Source organism: Pelodiscus sinensis, chromosome 16 (assembly GCF_049634645.1).
Source record: "Pelodiscus sinensis isolate JC-2024 chromosome 16, ASM4963464v1, whole genome shotgun sequence".
NCBI classification, from domain to species: Eukaryota; Metazoa; Chordata; order Testudines; family Trionychidae; genus Pelodiscus; species Pelodiscus sinensis.
Genome location: NC_134726.1, coordinates 39,062,275 through 39,088,370, shown reverse-complemented (window position 1 = coordinate 39,088,370; position 26,096 = coordinate 39,062,275). Strand labels below are relative to the sequence as shown.

At 53.9% G+C, this 26,096-nt stretch overlaps 1 protein-coding gene across 2 annotated transcripts in view; it reads right to left on the bottom strand.

Annotated features, from left to right (window-relative positions):
* The window catches only part of PRKCB (protein kinase C beta), a 246,309-nt gene extending 220,843 nt beyond the window's left edge, over nucleotides 1-25,466 (bottom strand). The window contains exons 1-2 of one of the 2 annotated variants that reach the window (XM_075899914.1): nucleotides 25,188-25,466; nucleotides 22,401-22,432 (exon numbers count right to left, since the gene is read on the bottom strand). In XM_075899914.1, the coding sequence (XP_075756029.1) occupies nucleotides 22,401-22,432; nucleotides 25,188-25,357 (202 nt within the window). In that variant the 5' untranslated portion in view covers nucleotides 25,358-25,466. The remainder of the gene's footprint in view (nucleotides 1-22,400; nucleotides 22,433-25,187) is intronic. The other variant, XM_075899913.1, reaches the window with a different exon arrangement.
* Between the last annotated feature and the right edge of the window lie 630 nt (nucleotides 25,467-26,096).

The following is a 26,096-nucleotide window of genomic DNA, read 5'->3' as shown; positions in this document are numbered from 1 at the left end:
GGGAGATGGTTCGTCTTTTACAGGGAGCCCATCACCCTGACTGCCAAGCGATGACAGTTTCTAATGTAGGGAGGCAACGCTCAATTTCGCTCTTTCAGCGGGTACTGAGGGGAGCACGTGTGCGCTATTATTTTGATTGTTTGGACAAGACTCCTATGTTTCTCTCCTATACGACATGCGTGAATACTGAGTCATGCGGGATTTTCAGGTGGCAAGAGCGAATGCTTCTCCTTGGGCAAATGCAAATCAACCAAAGCGCACTGGCTGGGAAAGCTAAAATGAATCCGCCACCTTCTCCAGAGGCGGCGCACGTCAGGCATACGAGTCTCACGACCGCAGCAGGACGACCGGTTTGCTGAGGTGGGAGTATCATGAAGCCAAGCAAATGAAAAGGGGATGATCTCGGAATCACGTCTGCCCAGCAATGCATTGATAAAAGGGCCCCAGGAGCAAAGGAGGAGCGTTCGATGCCCTGGGACAGCGCTTCTCAAAGGCAGCCACCGTGGGGGATCCTGCGACTTCAAGGTCCACACGCAGCGGGGATGGAGGGATGGGTCGGCATTTCCCCCACCCTGGGACAGCTGCTGTAGCTCTCACGGCAGCCCAACAGCTCCGGGAGCTCCCCAGCAGGGCGTGGGGCTCCAGCTCGACTCGCACCGAGCACCAGAGCAGGATGAAAGTCCACGCGCGCCGAACCGGGAGCTCTGACTCCAGACAGGAACAAGGCCCAGGCTGGCTCTGGACGGCAGGGGCGTGTGCCCCTGGAGAACATTAGTGAGCCACTCGAGCACGCCCGGACGGGGGCTCTGCTCCGCTTGAAGACGCCTGCCCTCCGCCGCTAGGCCCGGAATTCACGAAGGCGCGTGCGGCAGAGCATCAGCCACCTCAGCATCGCAGACTGTTCAGACCTCCCCCGCGGAGGCAGGGAGTCGTTCTCTGTGGCGAGGCCGCTATCGCTGGCGGGCTCTGCTGAAACACAACGCCGACCGACAAGCGCGCCACCGGCACCCTTGGCCAAAGGAGGCCTGCAGCTCGGCCGGGGGGGGAGGGGTTTGCACCTCACTCACTTTCGAGCCAGGACTCTGAGCACGTGAGCCTTTTTGGCGACCCGGGGACTGACTAAACCCAAGCAGCCCAGTTCAGAAGGCAGGCACGCGGGCTGTGAAAACAGCATGGGAATTGTCACCAGACCCTGCCCGCCAACGAGAGGCTGACCACAACCCCACTCAGCCCCAGACAGAACATGCCCCAGCTGTACAGAAGCACAAGCTTGTCCTGCCCTTCCTCGGGTTTGGCTTTACCAGTAACTCCAACATCTTGTCATTCCCCTCGCAGCAAGTGTTGCAAAAGAGCATGCGCTGTCTGAGCCACGAACCCAGGCAGCCTCAATCCTCTCAGATCCTGCTTTCTGCTAGCAAGACCTACCTGCCCGAAAGGCCAGGTGTGGCCGGCCCACACGTTAGTCTAGGACAGTGGTTTCCAAACTTTTTGGCATCACACCTTTTTGATTTTTGAGAAACCCTCATGCCCCACTCCTCCCCCCCCCAAAAAAAATAGCAGCAAAACTTGAGAAAAAAAAGTTGCCCTTTTAAGAGCAGAGCAGGCATTGCCCTTTTAAGACGGCCATTTTGAAATCTGCCCAGGATGCTTCACGCCCCCCCGCCCCTGGAATTTCTACATGCCCCCACTCAGGGGGTCACGCCCCCCAGTTTGGGAACCTATGGTCTAGAAGTTCAAGGTGGTCAGGGTATTCGGGACAGCATCTGAATGCACACAGCCGATTGAATTGGCAAGATGTATTTTCATGCACAGTAGGCTAGGAAGTCCACTAGCTGCCACATCCCTCCAGCCTTTCAGCTCGCATAGCCTGCAACAGGAGTCTAAACAGGAAGCCTGCATCTAAATGCCGCCAGCCGAACAGACAAGAAACAAACTTGGCTGAGAAGCCAGACATGAAAGCAGGGCATTTAAACAGAGAAAAATACAGGCCAAACCCACTAGAACACTCAAATCGATACCATTTAGCTTCTGTGTGAGGAATTCATCCACGCCTCTCGATGCCAAGGAAATACACTCTCGAAACAGAGTTCATGCCCTGTCAGCGGTCACACCGTGGAGAGCGGAACTCTTACCTTACTCTCCCAGATCAGTTTTCAGCACCATGGGGACAGCTGTGGCCATAACGGCAGCCTAATAAGTCCATCGGAATCCCTCCAAAGCCAAGAATTCCACGTGCAGACATGAATATAGCCTACACTCAGCTATGATCACATGGAGCCAACCAGCTGCAATGCACAAGGTGTCTGACTATATGTAAACATGCACTATGGCCAGTTCCCATTCTCCTACGCTCTTTGATTCCCGTAACTCAATACTCTGAGGCCTGGTCTACACTGGAGCAGAAGATTGACCTCAGCTACGTTAATTGCAGAGCTGAAGTCGACGTATCTTAAAATGCCGTCCACGCAGTGGGAGGTCGACAAGAGCATTTGCGCCTGTTGACTTCTCTTACTCCTCATGAGGAGCAGGAATACTGACATCAACGGGGAGGGGGGGCGTCCTCTGGGTTCAATTTAGCAGGACTTCACTAGACCTGCTAAATCAAACCCTGGAAAAATCAACCACAGCAGTGTCGTTCCTCCCGGTGGTGCAGACTTGCCCTGCGGTAGTAATAGTAACTCAGTACACTGACTCCAAATCATCTTCCGGGAGAGTCTCTGCATCAGGCAGAATCTGGAGGAAGCATCTTTTCATATGAGATTTGCTGACTGCAACCTTGTACATTTGGAAACAGAGGCGCCTTTTAAAAGAAGGGGAGAAGCCTTCAATAGATTTAGAAAGACCTGCAAAGGGGACTGTACTGCACGGAGCATGGGAGAGCTGGACAGACGCTAACGGGCTTACAATACACGGAAGAGCTGCATCCTTAACGGCGAAGTCCAATTGTCTTTTGCAGGGAGAGAGTTAAAAAACTGCAGATGAAGGAGCTGCAGGAAGAATGGTCCTGGAGTGATTTATAGACTGCAGTTCAGCGTGCAGCCAATAGACAATGCCCGTCACAGGCAGCAAGCAGACACAAGGCAGAAGGTCACTGACAGCTGAATTTGCACAGCGAAACCGAACACAGACGCGAGCCATTGTTTCATGGAACAAATTTTCCATGTAAGCAGCGAGCTGGTCACCCCGGTACGCAATCGAAAGAGCTAAGGCATTGCAGGACACCTCCGCTGACTTAACCCAGCAGGACAGGTGGAAGTAACTTCCTACCATCCCAGCAAATAGTCAACAAGGAATCCTAGCTTTATAAAATGTGGATCACTTATAAGCAGTAGGCATTGCTTGTACCGCACAGGACCCAAGCACATGAATGCCCAGAACATCAGAACTTCCACATCCTAAAAGCAAGTGTTTGCAAGGGCTGCGTTTGAACAAGAGAGAAGTGTAAAGTGTAAACTCACTTTCCCCAGCCAAGAAATCAGTTGCCACCTGCACTCAGGTTCACCAATGAAGATGTTGAAAAAGAACAATTAGCGTTGAACAGTCACGTAGAAGGGTGCACCTGCTTCCCCTTCACAAGGGCCTATCCCACCACCTCGGAAGTTCCAATAGCCAAAGCTGCCAAGTCCTGAACAGCTACTCATTTTACACTGGCAGACACCCCGTCGTTTCCTACGGACCTCCAAGGAAAACAAAGACCTTCACCTGCCTTTTGGCGGCAAAGCAGTGAGAGCGTTCACAGCACAATTTGACTTTTGTCGAGAAAAACACCCAGTTTTGGCAACAAAACACTTCCACCCCTGCAAGAGACTTTTGTCTTTGCCCCTCCCTTTATTGTCGGCAAAAAGCCAGCGTGGACTCTGCTATTGGTTCTATTGAGAGAACTGGCTTCCGCCAGTTTCCCACAATGCCTGTTCTGATGGCTCTGCTCAGTGTTCGGTGATCTCTGCTTCCCTGCAGGCATGCACCCCGCCCCTTTCAAAGCTCTGGGAAATATCTGACAGCTGAGTGAGCTGCTCCATTTGGGGAACAAACAAAGAGCAAATAATTGGAGCGCTCCTGTTCTGCCCAGCTAGGAACCCAGCAGGCCAGCTGCTGCTGCCGGGGGAGGGCTGGTGAGGCTGCTGTGACATTCCCTAGCACAGAGAGCTCCCAGAGCTAGGAGGGGATCCCAAGAGATGCAGGGATCAGCTCTGCCTTCCCACTGCACTGCCCTGTGGGATGCTCCCCCACAATACTTTGCTCTGTCACCAGGGGGGCTAGCAATGTGGCCATGAGAGGCAGAAATACCAGTTTGACCGGTTTTCACTTTTGGCAACTTTTGCCTGTCAACAACACTTGTGTTGCCCAACTTCTCCAGTGAGGACACAGCCCGAGTGACCCCACCCTACGCCTGCCTTTTAATAGGACACGTGCATGCGGAAATAGTCTCCTCCTCAAGATATTCCACATATGCCTCTTAGGGCATTAGAAGTTGTGTGGGGAAGGAAGGGCCTTTCAGGGTTCCATCCTGCCCAGGGCAGGTGCTGAGCATGAAGAGCAGGCAATGAGTGAGGAGAGCAGAGGACAGAAAGACAATCCAAGGAGATGGCCTCCAGAAGGATTAAAGAGGAAGGGTCAGAAGCTCACGGACTTGGTTGTAGCTCTGTGGATTTTAAGTCAGTGATGAACATAAGAACGGCCACGCTGGGTCAGAACAATGCTCCATCCATCCTAGTGTCTTGTCTTCCCACAGTGGCCAATGCCAGATGTCCCAGAGGAGGGGAACAGAACAGGGAACCATCATGTCACAAACAGAGGCTAGGGACACACAACCCGCCCATCCTGGCTAATAGCCATTGATCCACCTGTCCTCCATGAATTTATCTAGCTCTTTTTTTAACCCTGTTAATGACTTGGTCTTCACAACATCCTCTGGCAAGGAGTTCCGCAGGTTCATTGTGTGTTGTGGGAAGAAGTACTTCCTTTTGTTTGTTTTAAACCTGCTACTGATTAATTTAATTTGCTGATCCCTCGTTCTTGGTTTATGGGAAGGAGTAAATAGCTCTTCTTTATTCATTTATTCCACACCAGTCATGATTTTATAGCTCTCTATCATATCCTGCATCAGTCATCTCTTTTCCAAGCTGAAAAGTCCTGATTTTATTAATCTGTCCTCATACGGAAGCTGTTCCATATCCCTAATCATTTCTGTTGTCCTTTTTTGAACTTTTTCCAATGCCACCATATCTTTTCTGAGATGAGGTGACCACATCTGTAGGCAGTATTCAAGATGTGGGCATGCCATGGATAGAGAGAGGGGCAATGAGCTAGAGAATAAAACCAAGACTATCCTTTCTTAATGAATCCTAACATTCTATTTGCTTTTTTGACTGTCACTGCACATTGAGTGGATGTTTTCAGAGAACGGGCCACAATGCCTCCGACATCTCTCGAGTGGCAACCGCTAATTTAGTCCATCATTTCATACATATAGTTGCGATGATGTTTCCCAATGTGCATTACTTTGTATTTTATTCACATTAAAATTCTTCTGCCATTTTGTTGCCTTAATCACCTAGTTTGGGGCGATTCTTTTGAAGCTCTTCACAGTCTGCTTTGGATTTAACGATCTCGAGCAGTTTAGTATCATCTGCAAATTTTGCCACCCGCTGGCTTACCCCTTTCTCCAGATCATGAATATGTTGAATAGGACTGGCCCCAGTATGGACCGCTGCAGGACACCACTAGTTGCCTCTCTCCAGTCTGAAAACTGACCATTTATTCCCTATCTTGTAACCAGTTGTCAATCCATGGGAGAACCTTCCCTCTTATCCCATGACAGCTGACTTTGCCGAAGGTGGAGAACGACACAATTTGAGGATGTGGCCCAAAAAGCGTAGGTACAAATATTTCACAGCACGCGGACGGCAGCTGCTTCTACTCAATTCCTGCCAGTCACTTCTTGTTTGAGTTTAGCGCCCTGAGCGGAGGCTGCCTGTATTGTGAGAGACCTGGGCCCCGTGGATGTTTGGCTGTTTGGCTCCTAGGAGCACGGTACAGAAAGCCACAGAGAGTTTGTGAAGCTCTCTGGGGACCCAGGCTGGGGTGAGCGTTGAATTTGTGCAACCACTGGCTGAACGTGGGCAGGGCTGGGCAAAAACCAGCCGAGGGGCTGGATCCGGCCCTCCAAGCCACCAGATCAGGCCCACCCTGCCGGGACCCTCAGCCATGCAGCTGTTGCAGTTTAAAGTTCAGTCCATGCACTTTGCAGGGAGTCAGAGGCTTCATGTGATCTCCCCACCCCAATCCTCAGCTCCTGTTGGCTGGAAAGAACCAGCCAATAGGAACTGATCCCAGCTAATTTCTCAGTTCCTATTGGCTGGAAACTACCATCCAATAGGAGCTGAGAGATTGGCTGGGCAGGTGGGGGCAGTGCAAGACTCTTCCCCCTCCCGAAGCGGAGAGCCACGTGGAGGGAGCAGCCTGCAGTTTCAAGCGGGCTGGGGCTGTAGCAGGCAGGGAGCCCAGCCTGCCTTGGGGGGAGGGGGGAGGAGGGCTGCAGCCTGCTGGCCAGGAGACACTTAGGTAAGTACCTCCCAGCCAGAGCCTGCCTCTGACACCCCGCCCCCTCCTGCATCCCAACTCCCTCCCCCAGGTCCATCCAAACCCTCTGCACCCCCCTGCCCCAGATCATACCTCCCTGTTACCCCCTCTTGCACCCCTCCCCCAGGCCAGAATCCTCTCCTGCACCCAAACACCCTCCCAGAGCCTGCCCCCCAGTCAGGTCACAACCCCTCCTTCACCCAAACTCCCTCAGACCTCACGCCGTCTCCTGCACCCCAGTCCCTTACCCCGTGTGCCCAGACCCCGCACCCCTCCCCGCCCCCGCCACAGAAAAGTGCAGCCCAAAATCTTGGGAGTGGCTCCCACCAAAAATTATTCCCCCTCCCCTCCCCCCTGCTTTAGGCCCTTATCTCCAGGGCAAGGAGTATTTGTAGGGCCCAGTTTGGCCTACTGTAGAGTGCCATGCACACGTGTGGCGCTAGCGCCGCGAGTCGTCTCACTCAGGCCCTTGGGCATCTGTGGGGAACCAGCACAGTGCCAAGGCCGGGGAGACCCGGGTGTTCTGTCTCCGAGCGTCTCCACACCCCGGGATCATTCACCCCTAAGCCCTCCCCAAGACCGGGAAGCCAGCACAGGCACATCCCAGGGACCGTGAGGTGCACCGTGCGAGGTGCGAGCAGGGAAATTCACTCACAGGGTCACTCTTTGGAGAACGTTTAATTTACCTCAGTTTGTTTGACTTCGCTGCCTCCTAACCCTTCTCCGCTTGACCCCCATCTGCTCTGTCCCCTGGCCAGTCTGCCTGGGGAAGAGAGCCACTGCTGACTTGGAAAGCCACCGAGACCGACTCCATGTCGGCTAAGGGCAGCGTGCCTTGTGGAGAATCGGTGGTGAGGTAGGACCTGCTCTTCCTTCCACTGGGCTAAGCAAGCAGTCTCCATGGCCCCGCACAAGGCTCAAGAGGCTACAGCGAAGACGACACCCTGTCCCCTTCTAACAGCAGAGGGGTGCTCACCTGCATGTCCCTGGCCTGGGTCAACAACATCCCCCACAAGATTCCCCTCCTCCTCCTCCGCTGCGACTGTGGTGAAGCGAGAGGAGCGCTCTCCTCACAAGCCCCCTCAGATATGCCAGAGCCAGAGAGGCGATGCTCCCATCCCAGAGAGCAACACCTCAAGTCTGCTCCTCCCTCTTAGCTCCTGCTCTTGCGAGCCCAGTGGTTTGGCGCTCAAAGAGAGATTTCTGCCACACCCAGGGGGAGCGCAACCTCCAGGCTCAAGATGTGCCCATCAGCGACCTCACTAGCTTTGTCGGTCGTGATGCCAATGCTGAACGGAAGAGGATCCGTGAAGAATGACTTTCCTCCCCTTTGGTTATTACAGGCACAATAGAAAAGTCACTCTTGAGCTCTCCAGACACGCCAGGGGCCAGGTCTGCTGGGATGGTGGCACCACAGAAAGTCTTTGTGGCCTTCAGAAGTTCTATTTTGGCCAGAAGAAGTGGGTGGTGCCCACGAAAGCTCATGATACGACACGGGTATTTGTGTTAGTCTCTTAGGTGCCACAGGACCACTCGTTTTTTTAGCCACGGACTCACACGACTTCCCTCAGACTTTTGCCTTGACATTTTACTGCTGCCAGTGCTATGAGCCATCCCAGCTCCGCCTGGCATTGCATTTTGTGAACCAACGAGGAACGCGCTGCACACAAGACCTAACGTTCCCCCTCTCCCCTCAGGCTCGTTATTCCCCTTTTTCAAACCGTCTCGACTTCACCGACTTCCAGCGTGGCAGGCTTTAGCTGCGCAGCGCTTCCCTCAGCCTCCGCTGCGATTGTGTTGTCCCTCCCGCCGGAGCCCTGGCCCACGTCTCCGAGCCCACGTCGGGACCTTGGCAGGTCGCGAGCTGTGTTTATGTTCCCGTGCAACATTTTCATTCTTCTCGCAGCTGGCTTTTGCAGAGAAATACACCCAAACATTTATCTTTGGCACAATCCCATCCCACCCACCACTAGCAAAATGTCCCTTCTCGCTACGGCACATCTCCGCAGGCAGGAACAGGAGGTGGCCTAGTAACATTTTAATTTCGACTGTGCACTTCTTAAATAAATGCTCCGCATGTCACTCCAGCTCTTGTGGGGCAAGAGGGAGGGGCAGAATTAAAAGGTAAGGGCACTCGCCGGGAGCACGGACCGGAGGAGGGCCCCGGGTCAAGGGTGAAGCTGCAGAGAAGGCAGGTTCTGAGCATTTCACAAGCAGGGGGCAGTGAAAGTTGATCTGGGCCAAACGTTAGAAAAAACAACGCTGCCCTGACGGGCTGGGCGAAGGCAAGACTGGTTCCAAGTCACCCGTCATCCAACGCTCATTTCCATGAAGGCTCCCCACAGAACTTGGTTCGGGCTTTAAGAAGGGATATGGCCCAGCCTCCACTCCTGGCATCCGATCCACACAGCTCAAGCCTTACACCAGGGGTAGGGAGCCAAAGGCCCGGGGACCGGATGTGGCCCCCGGCTTGCCTGGATCCAGCCCGAGGCTTGGGGCTTCCCCACTCCAGCGTCAGGGAATCGGTGTTGGCGCGCCAATCCTGCGCCCCTTCATCCTGCTCACACCCCCACTTTGCTCCTGCACCCTACCCCCAGAGCAGACCCCTCACCCGCAGTCCATTCGTGCATCCTCCCTCCTGCCCAGACCCCCCCCCACACACACACACTGCTCCTGTACCCTACCAGACCCACCAACCCACTTCTGCACCCTCCCTCCTGCCCAGACCCCCCCCACACACACACACACACTGCTCCTGTACCCTACAAGACCCACCAACCCACTTCTGCACCCTCCCTCCTGCCCAGACCCCCCCCACACACACACACACTGCTCCTGTACCCTACCAGACCCACCAACCCACTTCTGCACCCTCCCTCCTGCCCAGACCCCCCCCCACACACACACACACACACTGCTCCTGTACCCTACAAGACCCACCAACCCACTTCTGCACCCTCCCTCCTGCCCAGACCCCCCCCCACACACACACACTGCTCCTGTACCCTACAAGACCCACCAACCCACTTCTGCACCCTCCCTCCTGCCCAGACCCCCCCCCCCACACACACACACTGCTCCTGTACCCTACAAGACCCACCAACCCACTTCTGCACCCTCCCTCCTGCCCAGACCCCCCCCACACACACACACACTGCTCCTGTACCCTACAAGACCCACCAACCCACTTCTGCACCCTCCCTCCTGCCCAGACCCCCCCCCACACACACACACTGCTCCTGTACCCTACAAGACCCACCAACCCACTTCTGCACCCTCCCTCCTGCCCAGACCCCCCCCACACACACATACACACTGCTCCTGTACCCTACCAGACCCACCAACCCACTTCTGCATCCTCCCTCCTGCCCAGACCCCCCCACACACACACTGCTCCTGTACCCTACCAGACCCACCAACCCACTTCTGCATCCTCCCTCCTGCCCAGACCCCCCCCACACACACACACACACACTGCTCCTGTACCCTACCAGACCCACCAACCCACTTCTGCATCCTCCCTCCTGCCCAGACCCCCCCCCCCACACACACTGCTCCTGTACCCTACAAGACCCACCAACCCACTTCTGCATCCTCCCTCCTGCCCAGGCCCCACATCCCAAGCTCGCTTCCCAACAGCCCCATCCCACACGCCGAGCCCCTCAATGTTGGCCCCATCCCAGAGCCTAAGGCGCAGGAACGTACTGGCACTCAAAATAGGCCCGGGAAATGGGCTGAGAATGGCCCTCCCCATGACATCACCCCTGCGTGCCCCTCAAGCCCCACCCCTGTATCATCTCCAGCACAGGCGGCAGGTCGGGCTCTGCGTGCCACATACACCGTGGATGCGGAGCCGCTCGGCGTGAAGGGCAACGGCGTGCGGAGACGACAGCCCAGCGGGAAATTCCCGGTATCCCGCCGGGCCAGTCCGCCCCTGCTAAGGAGGTCCATAAAATCCACCAGCTCAAGCCCCCCTTAGGCACTGGTGTGCGAGGGAAGTGTCTTTGTTTCTCAGTTGGGGGCCACATCAGTGAAGTTGGGGGGGGTATTTTTTGCTTTTCACCTTTGTGCAGCCCCTGACTGATTTTTCCATGGGTCAGTGGCCCTCGACCCAAACAAAGTTTCCCCACCCCTGCCTTGTACCCTGTGGAGCCCCACAGACCTTGACAAGAGCCAGGGTAGGCGCAAACATCCACCCACCCAGATCAGATTGCAAGATCCGGGCCTGAGATAATAGCTACTCGATTTGCTGGCAGGCACAGTAAGTTGGAAGACTAAATGCTAATACAAAACTGTGTTTCTGCAAAGATACACAACACTCTACTGGTCTAAAAATCAAGCGTTTTGTGTGTGTGTAAATGCTTGTTTTCAGAAGTATTAACTTCAACACACCTGGTGACTAGGGTTCTGGCTTTCCCTATTCAACAGGAAGGGTGAAAAAAAAAAAAGAGGAGTCCTGTGGCACCGTAGAGACTAACAAATATAGATATTTAGTATTGGGAGCTTTTGTGGGCAAAACTCATTTCCTTCAGACGAGCTAGAAGCTGGAGACAAACTGACCCCGGAAGTGAGCAAGATGTTACTCTATGTCCCTGCACCAGTTCCCTGACGCCATGTTTACAGTAGGAGATTATTTCGAATTTACTACATTCGACTTCTGGGCACTCGATTTTACAAATTCAAACTTCTGTGTCCCCCCTACGGGGATGAATCAAATGCAGTCCGAGGCAGGCTCTGTTCATGCAGACGTGCTACCTCAGACTCAGAGCCCCAGGAAGCACACTGGGGAGCTGCAGGAGGCCTCCTAGAGACCAACTAGTTCAAATTAGCAACACCAGAGCATCCACACTAACATTATTTTGAACAGACAATTTGGGGAATAGGGTTACTCCTTGTGAAAAGCAGGACTGCAGAGTTCGAATTCCACAACCCTTTATTCCAGAATAACGGGCTTGGTAGTGTGGACAATTCGACCTTGGGGGGTTATTTCAGATGAAGGTCCTAGTGTATACCAGGCCTGACACACGAAAGTTGTTCCTAGGATCACGTTTTTATTGTTCCACTAACATTTGAGGTTTCCAACATTTTCCCCTTCTGGTTGAAAAAGCACCGAGAAAGCAACAGACCCACCACAGAACAGCCTGGTGGTTTGGGGCGGCACTAGGATGTGGGACACTCAACCTCAAGTCCCTACTCCAACCGATTTGGAGCAAGGATGGTCTCGGAGGTGTGTCCACAGAACACCAGACTCCAGAGACGTCCCTCTTGACATTCCACCTGAGGAAGTACCCCAATTGCAGGAAGCGTGTCATCAAAGCTGACCTGTGGCCAGGAAGAGTTTTGATTTCAAGGCATTTGTATTTTTCTTGTTTAGTAAGTACATTTCGGAACAGCTCAGAGAAAACAGAACCAGGGCATCAACATCCCAAACGTTGAGACGTAAGGTTTGAGCCTACATGAAACATTCGATTATCCGTCCGCCAGCATTCGTAACTGTAGAAGAATTTAATCACCAAACTAGTGGTCATACTCAGCAATCGGGGACGGTTCAGGGAATGGGAAATTATCCCTACTGGGACAGAGCAGCAAGAAACAAAGAAACAGAGGATATGCCCGACCCACTACCCATGGACAGCAAGGCGAGTTTTTCCTGTTGCTTTCAATGGACCTTATCTCAGTCCTATTACCGCCCCCTGCTCCAGCAGGAATACCCGATTACTGCAGCTGAAATCATTTTTTTAAAGTGACAGCTATCTGTTCTCAGGAGAGTAGAAAGCAAAATCCATCACCATTAAATTGCAACAGGGGGGGAAAAATAGATTTCCTTGATGAACTTAATGGATTTTTGTGCCTTTGTAAGATGAAAGGTGCTAATTAAGTCACAGCCTCTTAATGTACCCAAGTGATATATACCGCAACAAAAGGAGCATTTCGACAAGGCATCTGCAGACGCTTGAAGGTCCAGAATTCCCTCCCCATCCCAAAACATGCTAATGAACCACGAAGGCAATTAGGGAGCACAAGAACCACGGCAAAAATAGGGGAGAATTAGAAAGAACCCCCATTTGTCGCCTGTTCTAAAGCTGACTTTGGAGAAGGCCTCGCTCTGTGACCTAAATTCAGAAGGTTATCTTCTGCTTTTGGGTCTGTCAACCATATTTTTATTCAAAATGCTGCAAAAAAAAACTAAGCGCCATCTGGAGAAGCAGGCAGCGGACTAGACCAGCTTCCCCTTTCTATTTCTACCTGCTCAACTGCACCCTAGCAGCAAAAAAAGTTGGCCCCCTTTCTGCACAAGCCGACTTCCTTGTTGCAAGATCCCAGCCTATTAAGAATTGTTCCACTACAGAGGCATCCCAACAGTCTTCAAAATGATGTTTTCAGTGTCTGCAGCATTACATAATTACCATCGTTTGTGTGGCAAAAGTAATTGTCGTACCATTTTTAATTAGTCTTTATGATCACTAACATTTCTCCAGCCTACAACTAAATTGCTGGTTTCAAGACAGCTCTGTATGATTGGAGTTTGTTTTGCTTTATTTCTCGCTCGCAGTCAATAAAGACACATTTTGAGTAGCGACGTGGAGTTAAGAGAGACAGAAACAAGGCAGACTATAGCGCCGGTATGATCTGCAAATTTAGAACACACTATGGGTTTCACTTCCGTTTGGAGGGCAGCGGAGGAGAGGGGGGAAGGAAAGGGTGGGTTTTAAAAGGCAGATAACGAGAGAGAAACACTCGCTGAGAAGGTAAGCTCTTCCGTGTCCGATCTGGCTTCTTCGGTTTTGAACCAAGTGCTCAGTTTGAAAACGAAGCCAAAAGGAGAAAGCTGAATGGTAAGAAGAGTGAATATTTTGCTTCCAAACTTGGCCTAGGTGAAACACTCAGTGAGCACACCTCAGACAGCCTAATTACACAGTCACAGAAAATCACCGAAAAATAAAATTGCCGCCTCAGAGCTAAACTTCTATGAGTAACTAAGGCGCTTTGTTGGTTTTAGAAGAATCGAGATTCTTCTTTCCTAAACTGCTCTGTACAGTCAAAGGCTGCAAGCAATAAATGGAGCAAGTTATTTAACCTCCACAAGTGAACAAGAGCCCCCCTGCCTGGCTCTTCAGCTCTAGGTCAGTGGTTTGATTCTTGCCGGGGTCAGCAGCAACAGAAACATGGCTCCATATTGGCTGGCAACAAGCCAGCTGCTAGGCAAGTCCAGTTCCTAGAGGCTACCAGCACAACTGGCAACTTCTGTGAGCAGTCTCAGCAGAGGTACCAAGGATTGAATGGGCCATGGGCACCAACCGAGTCAGACTCACAGAATAATAGACCTGGAAAGGACCTTGAGAGGTCATCGAGTCCAGTCCCCTGCCCCCACGGCAGGACCCAGCACCGTCTAGCCCATCCCTGCCAGGTGTCGGTCTAGCCTGCTCTGAAATATCCCCAGTGATGGAGATTCCACAACCTCCCCCGGCGATTTATTCCAGTGTTTCACCACCTTGACAGTGAGGAAGTTTTTCCTAATGTCCAACCTCAATCTCCATGGCTACAATTTAAGCCCACTGCTTCTTGTCCTTCCATCAAAGATCAAGGAGAATAATGTTTCTCCCTCCTCCTTGTAACCCCCTTTTAGGTACTTGAAAGCAGCTCTCATGGCCCCCCTCAGTCTGCTTTTTTCCAAACTAAGCAAGCTCAATTCTTTCTTTCTTTCTGGAACCCCTTGCCAGAGAACGTGGTGAAGGCCAGGCCTTTAACAGGGTTCAAAAACAGCTCGATAGATTCATGGAGGTTAGGTCCATCTGCGGCTGTGAGCCAGGATGGGTAGGAATGCTGTCCCTAGCCTCTGTCTGTCTGGAAATGGGCGACAAGGGAGGGATCACGTGAGGATTCCCTGTTGCGTTCCCTCCCCTGGGGCACCTGGCATTGGCCACTGTCAGCAGACAGGACACGGGGCTGGATGGACCCTTGGTCTGACCCAGTCTGGCCGTTCTGATGTTATGTTCAGTCTCCCCTCAGAGGTCATGTCCTCTAGACCTTTAATCGTTTGTGTTGCTCTTCTCTGGACCCTCTCCAATTTCTCCACGCCAGATCTGAGACTTGTGAGCTAAACAGATGCAGAGCAAACCAGACGCCACTGCCCAGGCCACTGGCGTTCTGGGAACAAACAGAGGTTTGGTCCTCCAGGGCTTTCAAACCAGCCCCAGGTTTCTTTTAATTGAAAAGGGATGAAGATCTGACTCTCGGCAGAAAGAGAAACGTCCGTAGCAAGACAGCAATTTCTGGGAAGCCGTGTTACAAGCGAGCTCTATAGAAGCACAGTGAAAGCTTGGTGACCCGCCACTCATTGCTCCTGGCCACAATACCACCACATCATTAAATGCGCGCACCTGACTCCCGCCTGTCCAGCCAGCTGTCCCGGGGCTTCAACAGCCGGTGCCTCCTTCCCCCTCAGCCTGCCGCGAGCAGCCGGGAGCCGGAGCTGCCAGTAGGAGGTGGAGACAGAGAAATAAGCTTTGTTATCCAGCACATGCCATTCACCGGCCACCCCCAATTCCCCACGAGTGCCGGATAACAAAGCTTTCACTGTACCGGGGTTTCCGTGCATGTTATGGTACGGCCTAGCAACTCCAACAAAGGGGCGGGGCCTCGTACTCTGCATGGCACAGATACCATTGCCCTGAGTGATGTGAGCCGGCCCCCGTCAGAAGAGGAGCTCGGTTTCACTAGCAGAACTCCGCCCTACCAGAAAAACCACTGGCCAAAACTTTCCAAAAATAGGAACCTAAACTCTGATGCCTAAATACACCTGACTTCGGGCGCCTGTTTTTAATTTTTGGTTCAGCCACTTGCATATGGGAGCGCCTACCCCCATGCACTTAACGTGACCTCTTTCAGACCATTCCGTTAGGAATCCCTGAAGGCAACGCCGCGAACCACTCAACACAAATGAAAGGCCCTTCCCGATGGTCTCACTGGATCAATAAACCAGTGACAAGATCCTTTCCACCCCCCTCCAAGCCCGTCCTACACCATCGCCATGGCATGGAAAGAAAGGCACATTACAGCTCTGTCGGAAGCAACGGGAACACAAAGTGCTAAAAAAGTCACAATCTAGGCCAGATTAAAGCTTTCCTACATTTCAGTAACGACAGATTAAGACAGCCTCAAAATATCCATCTGTATCGTCTCTTTGCTCATACACAACCAGCGCACGCTGAACTTTGGCCACGTTCTGGCAGCTCCAAACACATCCAGAGTCCCCAAGAGAGGGCTACATTTTTCCAATATTTCCATTTCTCAACTTTATTCTTAGCTCCTCTGTATCGATGGGCCATGTTCTTTTCTTGGATGCAGCATGAATGCAAGACTCCTGCTGGCTAAAGGAATATATATTCTTCTGTCATCTAAAAGGGGAAGTTACCCAGTAAGTTTAAGACACCCAAGAAAAAGATCCGCAATTAGTGTGGAATTAATGATCTCTTAGACATTCAAATTACTACTAGTCAGTCTCCCCAAACTTAATACAGGACGAGTCACAGCAATTAATAAGCTAATGCTTGTAGATGTCCTAGAAGAAAGCAAGGCACAATGAAAGCCTATTTAAGCAGGTACAGGCAGGAGGAGGCAGTTTAGAAATGTGAAAGGCATCTACTTCAGCCAAGTTTCCTAAACAATGGAATAAAAATAGTTGGGAAATATTAACCTGGAACTGAATTTGTATCAAGTAAATGGAGAGTCTCAAAACCTCAATAGCAGTTTACTGTAAGGCACCTAGACCTATGAGAAAGGAAACAGAACTAAGTGGAAACTCATTATAGCATAGACATTTGACATAAGGCAAGCTGTTCCTAAGGGCCCAGAGGACCAAGATCCCGACCGGCAGGCCTATGCAATAATGAAGTCGTAAGTGACAAAGGACGGATTCCATCAGCTGTATGACACTTCCATAGAAACAAGCATTTCATTTTATTGAAGACAAGATCGATTTCCAAAGCAAAGTGCCTAGACACAGCAATAGAACGTGCAACTTCGTATGGCCAAGGCAGAATAAAGTACCAAGTGCTCCTCATTTTAGCTTTTAAGCAGTGAGGCTGATGGACAGAATGGGCTTGTGGTTAGACCCTGGACTAAGACCCAAGAGATCTAGGTTCAACTACTGAATCTGCCTCGATTCTTTCACGGTGGACAAGTCGTAGACTCCCTCCAGGTCTCAGCTCACCATTGGTAAGACGGGTATAAACCCTCCAGCCCTGGGTGTGTCTTGTCTAAGAAAGCCAACTCTTGGGGACCAGGTCATCTGCTCCAGGCCCCTAGCACAGTGAACCCCCATGGACAGCCACTAATGAGATACGAGAGATTTCAGTACCCCGACAGGCTACGAGAGACATACACCGCCCTTCAGCTATTGCAGGGGGTGCTTCATGAAGTTAAAGCTCTTTAGAGAGTCCAAGTTGGTTTGATGCTAAAATGAGACATCATGGAATAATTTTAGAGTAGGAAAGGCCTCTCACAAGACCTGAGTTACAGATAGGTCCTGCCACTTAGACATAAAGCACTTAGTAAATGCAAGAACCTGCCCAAAAAAACACCTGTCAGGCAACATCCTAGCCTCCAGAAACAAGAGGATAGAAAATGTAGCACTTCATTGACAGGTAACAAGGTAGGAATGATAAATATCTAATACTGGCCAGAGGGGGGCGGGGAGGGACTGGCCCCTATGATTCTAGACCTAGGAGTCACAGTTGTTTCTTACAGCCATGGAAGAAATGAGAACTCTTTCTGGAGTTTTCATGGACTCTCCGTGGTCTAAAAGCAGCAGTTAATTCTAGGCCTTCAGTCTCTAACCTCAAAATACTCCATATTGATTGCCTCTCTTTAAACTTCCTGCCTGCATAGCATGAGGGGGTTTGGCTCTTATAAAGATTAGTATCACTTTTATTAAATTACAGCAGGGAAATCATTACGTTTAACTCTGCAAGCTCTGAGACTATTTTGCATCCACAGATCTCAAAGCACTTGGCCAAGGGACACAAAGTTCTCTGGGATTTTAGCTTGTGATGGTTGGGAAGCTATCTGGGGACAGCAGCGCCTCTTGTGTCTATGCTGCACCCTGCCAAGGGAAGCCTGGGACCGGTCGGGAGCTGCTCGGGGCTACGGGAATGCCAAACAAGGTCTTCCCGCGCGTACCTTTACAGAGGGGGTGGGATTGTCAGGAATGACTGGGGTGACGCAGGAGGCTAAACCCTTCTGAGTCGATGGCACTTGTTCCCTAAGTGATGCAGTCGCACATCGACACAGGGAAGAAAAACCCCTGGCACCAAATCTCAGAGCTCACGTCAACCACCCGGGGCTCGTGGAGCTAGAAAGAGCAGTGCAAATGTTCCCACTTGGGTTGGCGCATGAGCCCTTTGCCAGATGTTAGAGGACAGGGCAGCGAGGCTGACAGCCACCAGGGCCACAGGAGCTAGGTGTGGGGGGGATGGCTCCACGCCCATGGAAGGGGCGGGGCCAAGTATGGAAGGGGCGGAGCCAAGGGCAGTCAGCCCTTAACACTGCCCAGAGCACGATGCTGGGTTGTCCTCTCCCTACCAACCCTCAGAGCCCCATGACTGCCATGGCAATTCCCACGCAGCTCCTGGGCCACTCCGAAATGCCAGGCTCCCCCTTGCCCCCCTGGCTGCAGCCTGAACAGAAGCGTCACGCTGCCTTTAGCCCTGCAGCCTCAGCCCGAATCAATTGCCCCAGACTCCCAGCTGCAAGTGCGCCGCAGAAACTCCGGGGAGAGGGGTCGTTTGCCACACCGGCAGGTCAGCCGCGGCACGCTCCCAAGCCTGAGGCAGTCTTTACATGGCCTGTTTGCTGCCCCCACGCTGCAGACCAACTGAACCCCGGTGACCACCACACAGCTCACACCATGGGGCAAGTGCTCCGCGACAGGTTTGCTCAACAGCTCCCCATGGCGCCAAGAGAGGCGTGCGTTCGGCAGCGGCAGAGCTGCACAGGCAGGACGCAGCAAAGCACGAGACGTCCTGCACTGGCATCCGATGGGTCCAGCGATTTCTTTTCTATTAGCGTTTGACACTGGCACGCCACCGGGGCATGGGCAGGGGTGTAGTGCGGCAAAACAAAGTCGGTAGAGGAACCTAAACCCCATGCTCCCCAGAGGAAAAGGGGTACATTTGATTTCACTGCCCGGTATCACACATGCCAGGGGTGCGGAGGGGCAGATACCCCACGTACAAAGCCTCAGAGCAAAAGCTACAGATCACTGGTTGGCCTGGGCTAGGCCATGCTGGCAAGCAGAGAAAAACCGGCACGAGATGCGGCCCAGCCTGTAGCAGGAGCGCTCTGTGTCTCTGCTTTTCCTAGTTTAAGCCAGACAGACCCTCCATGCACGTGGCAAGTGTTCTGCAGCGGGGGGAAGCCTGTCGGACTCAGGGATCTCCAGAACTTTGCTGTGAGTGGCCCTCCCCCCACCATGCCCTATGAAAATTGGCTTAGGGACATGAATATGCATAACTCAACGATGCTCTCTGCAAAACAGGCCCCGTGACCTATGGATGTTACCGTTACAAGCTGCTGGATATGTGGCTCCTATGTTTGTGCATGTATCATTCTTGGAAGTGAAGTCAGACATATAAAGTGGGGACCTGCTGATCGTTTGAAATATGCTAACGAGAGCCATTCCTACTGCCCTAACGGCTTGGTGATCGACTCAAGCATCTGGAAACAGCCTTGTTTGTCCTGTAAGCCCAGAAGGTGGCTGATCCTAGAAAGACATGTAACCATGTCACCTGATACTGGGATCCATTTCGAGCCTAGTGTTCTTCCATGGGAAGGGGTGGAGGCCAAACAACAGGTTCCCACTCTGAAGGAAAGTCTATTTAAGCACGGGGAAGCAATTAGCCCTGTATCTTCATCTGGCTTTTTGAAACTGCCTGGCACACCCTAGGAGGGCACAAAAGAACTCTGAAGAGCTGGAGACCCAAGTCAGAGTAAAAGATGTTTTATTCTGATCTGAAGCTTTTACCTGAAACAAGAACAGCTGTTCAAAGTAAGACTGTGCAGGCAACACATTTCTTAGCGGATTAAAATTAGCTAGGTGTGTTCTCGTCATTTTAATTTAGTAACTTACTTTGATCTGTCTGTTTTCACTGGCAGCCACTTAAATCCGGCTTATTATACTTCATAAAAACACTTCTGTTCATTATCAGGCCCAGTGTAAATAATTGTTACCTGGGGGAAAGAGGAAGAGCAACCCCTATGCATCTCTCTCTTTCATTGATAAAGGGAGCAAACCTATGAGCTTTCTCGGTGTAAAACCCAGACTCTGGGCTTTGGCCGGGGGAGACCAGAGGCTCTGATCCAACAGGACAGGGAGGTGGGGAGCCCAGAGAGCAAGAAAGCAGGCATCAGTGGCATGATCACCACATTATGGAACAGTGCCCAGGGGACTTCTGTGATCACTCCCGGCCCCTCACATCTGGGAATCCCATCGAGTATATCTGGGCAATAGAACTGGCCTCACCACGGTGTTTTGGAACCTTTGTTACATTCCAGAAACAGGCCATAATAAAACCTCTCCTCTGTCATCCCCTGGCTTCTAGAGGTGGTGGAAAGGCAGGTGTCAGATTAGATTCAGATCTCGAGATAGCGAGCTCACGCCTCAAGTTTTGCATCTGTGCCACTTCCAAAGTCGGCTGGAGCTCGGTGGGTGAAGTCTGCCAAGACTAGCTGTTCTTGTGAGATTTCACTCCACAGAGCCATCCGTCTCATGCAAAATGGCTGATCTTGGGAGAAAGCCACCAGTGACAATAGCTCTTTGGGGGATACGATTTCATGACAGCAAGATTTCAGTGCCATTACAAATTTAAAAAAAAAACCCTCAGCCCTGACAAACTCAAAAATAACTCCAGCTTGATGCAGACCTGAATCAAGCCGCCTCAGCCAATGCCTACTTACAGTGGGCGTGGGTACGTATGTTACTTAAATACACTGAAGTATTCCCTGCCAAAGGATGAAAAACAAAGTGACACCCTGATTTTATATTTAGTGATCAGCAGTTAAATGGATTTCATGCAATAAGAACACGTCATACATCCCTGAAAACAGAGTCACCAGCATTATCAATACACGAAGAGTTCTGATTATGCAGTTAAGGGGTTTTTTGTTTTGTTTTTGGTTATAAAGCCTTATTTTCTATGTAGTTTAACTCCGCCCTTCAAGTTTTTCAGGGCAGTACAATTAAAACAATAATCCCTGAACCAGACAGCCTACGAGAGACACGTTTGCATAGTAGGTTAGGTACATAAAAAGCGCGTTTACCTATCGCCAATGTTTTCCTTGAACCTCATTTGATTTTCACAAAATGACACACGACTAGCGCTCAGTTTAAAAGCGCTGACCAATCCCTTCGATATTGGGGGGGCGGGAAATGACTAGGTTAGTTCATTGCAACGGCAACGCTGAAGCTTCTGCATACGCTTCGACTGGATGCCTGACTCCGCCATCAATCCGCAACCCACACCCCTTTCAATAGTAATATTCCTCAAGTGGCTATTTACATGTGAGGCAAGAACAAAGCTGTTCCTTTACCCAATACATATTCAGCATGACCAGCCACCTGTCTGCAGAGAGACACACCTGTTGAGAGGGTTGGGGGAAGGAGGAGAAAGGCATCCACCAGGATATCATATACTCAGGCTAAGCTCTCTGCATCCTGCACTAGGCATAACACAATACAGGTTGAACCTCTCTAGTCCGGAACTCTGGGCCGGCAACCTCCGTGGTCCGGCATGATGTCAGTGAGCCGGGGGTCCCCTTATCATGGGTGTGGCCAAGTTTCCTGCCTTCCCATAAAGTTTGTTTCCAGTCCCCAGTCCTGGCTCTCAGGGTTCTGGGCTGTTCTTTAGCTCTAATTGACCCCAAAATGTCTTCTGAGAGCCCAGCAAGCAGTGGAAGGGTTGGCAATGCTGCTAGACCATATTGACCTCCCAGAGGCAAATTCTCTGGTTCGGCACCGGTCAGGTCCGAGGGTGCTGGACTAGAGAGGTTCAAGCTGTAATAAGCTACTGATGACACACAGCAGCTGTCAGTCCACTGCCAGGGCTACCATTAGCCACCTAGTGCCACGCTGCCCCCACGTGCACATTCCTAGGGAGGGCTCAGCCTTCAGTCAATACGGTTGCACTGGATGGAGGCGCAGGTCGCACCCGCCCCTCGCTGCGGCAGCGTGGCCTCCTCCCTCTCTGAATACAGACACAGCTGCACGAGAGTCACCGTGGCATGCTGGGGAAAGTCACCGCTCATTAAGTCATCAATGAACGTTGTTCACAAAAAGGAACAACTGTGCCCCCCACTCCGCCCCCAAGAGACAGGAATAACCGAGCAGGGAAGCAGCGGGTTTGAGCTGACACTGTCACTGCACTTCCCCTCCAGTCACACCATCCGCCCACACTTCCTGGCTTTCGTCAGTATCTGCCAGTACTTTCAAGCCTCTTCACCCAAGGGGGCTCTTGGTTTTGTTTCTCCAGGCCTGGGCCAAGACGCTCCTGCCCCCGCCCCAGGAAGGGAAGCCCTGGGTGAGCTGGGAGCCACTCGGGCTTCCCATCAGCCCAATAAAAACCTGAGCTGCCTTTTCCCAGCCATATATGAGAACCTCAATGATCATCTATACGGAGGGCCGGAGATTGGCAGCACCCGCTACTGAGCATGGCAGGGACCCACCCCCGCCACTTAGGCATGCATGGGAGGGGACTCCGCCCACGCCCACCCCCACCCCCCCCACACACAGGCTGAAATGCAGTGCAAGGGAAGCACCCTACCTTGACACTGGAATCCTTGCTTCCCAAACCCCCTGCAAAGGGAAAGAGACACACAATGAGCCTCCCGGTGCACCAGCCCACGCTCTCGCCCCCGCCCTTCTCCCCGGGGAGAGCTGCTCACATCTAGGGAGGTGAAACAGCATGACAGCAGCTGGCAACCTGTCCCCGCCAGCAGCTGCCCACGGGGACATTCAAAGGCACCCGTGGGGATGCAGGCAAGAAAGTGCCCAGCAGCTGGCTCAATGCTGCACAAGCAACCTTCTGTGGGGTCTGTGCCCTGCCAGAGGGGAGGCTGGGTGCACCAGGAATGAAGGCGGGTGGCCTGGGAGCAGAGGGAGGCTCTTGCTTAACCATTTGCTCCCCAGCGGCAGGGGTGGATTTACCAGTCGGTAGCAGAGGCATGGGGGGCTCCCAAGTGAGAGCCAGGTGAAATCTGGCTCCCACCTGCCCTGAGAGGGTCCAGGGAGGTGCAGAGTGAATGTGCCAGGGAGCCGGGCATGCCTGGGGTGCACACAGGAGGTTGCCCCTGGGAGGCAGGGGTAGCGGGGGAATACGCAGCGTTCATACGGCTGCAAAAGGGGCACCGAGTCACACAGACAGATCCCTAGGAGAGCAGATAAGCCACAGGGCGCCTGGCAATGCCTGCAGGGCGTAAAAGTGTTCTCCCATGGGATACCTAGCTAGAGGGGGGGCGGCCGGGGTCCCCCCCCAGGAAGCAAGGCAGAGAGGGGATGGCAGTGTATGCCAAGAGATACAGGGAGCACTCCATGGGAGACACGGCTGATAGGGTTCCTAGAAATGCATGCAGAGGGTCCCCTGTGCAGCATGCATGGGACCAGGGGGTACACAGGCCAGGGGGTATATGCTGGAGAGCTCCCCGATGTGGTGCACGGGCCGGGGGGTGCTAGGAGGCATTCACCAGATGAGGTCGGTGCAGAGGGTGGTCAGAGGGGAGTCTGGGGGGTGCTAGGGGGCACTCACCAGATGAAGTCGGTGCAGTGGCTGCAGAAGATGGGCTGAGGAGGGTTTGGGGGGACCCAGGGGGCACTCACCCGATGAAGTTGGTGCAATGGCTTCAAAAGGTGGGCGGGGGGGGGGTTCTGTGGGGCTAGGGGGGGGACTCACCAGATGAAGTCGGTGCAGTGGCTGCAGGAGGGGGGCTGGGGGATCCGGGGGGGGGGGGGACTCACCAGATGAAGTCGGTGCAGTGGCTGCAGGGGGGGGCTGGGGGATCCGGGGGGGGGGGGGACTCACCAGATGAAGTCGGTGCAGTGGCTGCAGGGGGGGGCTGGGGGATCCGGGGGGGGACTCACCAGATGAAGTCGGTGCAGTGGCTGTAGGAGGGGGGCTGGAGGGGGGCTGGGGGACTCACCAGATGAAGTCGGTGCAGTGGCTGCAGGAGGGGGGCTGGAGGGGGGCTGGGGGGACTCATCAGCTGAAGTCGGTGCAGTGACTGCAGGAGGGGGGCTGGGGGATCCGGGGGGGGACTCACCAGATGAAGTCGGTGCAGTGACTGCAGGAGGGGGGCTGGGGGATCCGGGGGGGGACTCACCAGATGAAGTCGGTGCAGTGGCTGCAGGGGGGGGCTGGGGGATCCGGGGGGGGGACTCACCAGATGAAGTCGGTGCAGTGGCTGCAGGGGGGGGCTGGGGGATCCGGGGGGGGGACTCACCAGATGAAGTCGGTGCAGTGGCTGCAGGAGGGGGGCTGGGGGATCCGGGGGGGGGACTCACCAGATGAAGTCGGTGCAGTGGCTGCAGGAGGGGGGCTGGGGGATCCCGGGGGGGGGGGGGGGACTCACCAGATGAAGTCGGTGCAGTGGCTGCGGGGGGGGCTGGGGGGGGACTCACCAGATGAAGTCGGTGCAGTGGCTGCAGGAGGGAGGCTGGGGGGGACTCACCAGATGAAGTCGGTGCAGTGGCTGCAGGAGGGGGGCTGGGGGATCCCGGGGGGGGGGGACTCACCAGATGAAGTCGGTGCAGTGGCTGCAGGAGGGGGGCTGGGGGATCCGGGGGGGGACTCACCAGATGAAGTCGGTGCAGTGGCTGCAGGAGGGGGGCTGGGGGATCCGGGGGGGGACTCACCAGATGAAGTCGGTGCAGTGGCTGCAGAAGGTGGGCTGGGGGGGGACTCACCAGATGAAGTCGGTGCAGTGGCTGCAGGAGGGGGGCTGGGGGGGGACTCACCAGATGAAGTCGGTGCAGTGGCTGCAGGAGGGGGGCTGGGGGGGACTCACCAGATGAAGTCGGTGCAGTGGCTGCAGGAGGGGGGCTGGGGGATCCGGGGGGGGACTCACCAGATGAAGTCGGTGCAGTGGCTGCAGGAGGGGGGCTGGGGGATCCCGGGGGGGGGGGGGACTCACCAGATGAAGTCGGTGCAGTGGCTGCAGGGGGGGGCTGGGGGATCCGGGGGGGGACTCACCAGATGAAGTCGGTGCAGTGGCTGCAGGGGGGGGCTGGGGGATCCGGGGGGGGACTCACCAGATGAAGTCGGTGCAGTGGCTGCAGGAGGGGGGCTGGGGGATCCCGGGGGGGGGACTCACCAGATGAAGTCGGTGCAGTGGCTGCAGGAGGGGGGCTGGGGGATCCCGGGGGGGGGGGGACTCACCAGATGAAGTCGGTGCAGTGGCTGCAGGAGGGGGGCTGGGGGATCCCGGGGGGGGGGGGACTCACCAGATGAAGTCGGTGCAGTGGCTGCAGGAGGGGGGCTGGGGGGGGACTCACCAGATGAAGTCGGTGCAGTGGCTGCAGGAGGGGGGCTGGGGGATCCCGGGGGGGGGGGACTCACCAGATGAAGTCGGTGCAGTGGCTGCAGAAGGTGGGCTGCTTGAAGAACCGGGCCGTGAACTTGTGGTTCTTCACCTCGTGCACGTTCTTCTGCCTCAGGGCCCCCTTTCGGGCGAAGCGAACCGGGCCCTCCTCGCCCTCCTCGCTGGGGGCGGCCGGCGGCTCCGCCATCCTGCGCCCGCTAGCGGAGCCCGAGCCGCAGCTGGTGCAGATGCTGCGCGCGAGCCGGATGCAGCCGCCAGGCACCTCTGGCTGCAGCTGGGAACGGAGCGCGAGAGACTCTGCCCGCCCCGCCCACTCATCTGCATAGAGCCCGCCCCCTCCTCCCCAGGGTGAGCCCCGCCCCGGATCTTTAATTATATGGCCGCTCCCCCTGCACCAGCAGCTCCTAGCTCCGCCCACCGACTCCCCCCTCACTTCCACGACGTGCCCCAGCCCCGTCTGCAAGGCTGCCAGCCCCTCCCACTCCACTCATTCCAATAGACAAACCCCAAACCCGCCCCCCTCCCGTTTATTTGCATAGTTTGGTCCTCGGCGACAAAGCTGCAGTGCTCCCAGCCCCGCCCACCGGAGCCCTGATTTGCATAATCCTGCCCACCTCCTGACGGGCATCTCTTCCACCTTGATTTGATCGGCAAACTGATCCACAAGGTTCTGATTTCCATAAAAAAAAAAACCCCAAACTTACTGGCATATACCTGCCACACACCCCGCCTATCCTCCCCTTTTTTCCTGAGCTCTGGCACCCAAACGGGACCTCTTCTTTGCCTATTTCACAGCCCTCCTCCCCACCACCACCATCCAGTCCTGCTATCACAACACCCCCTCCAAGGCTGCAAGTCCCACCCACTCCTCTCTCCATTTATATCGGTAGCCCCCACCAAAAATCTCCACCCTTCATTTGCATACC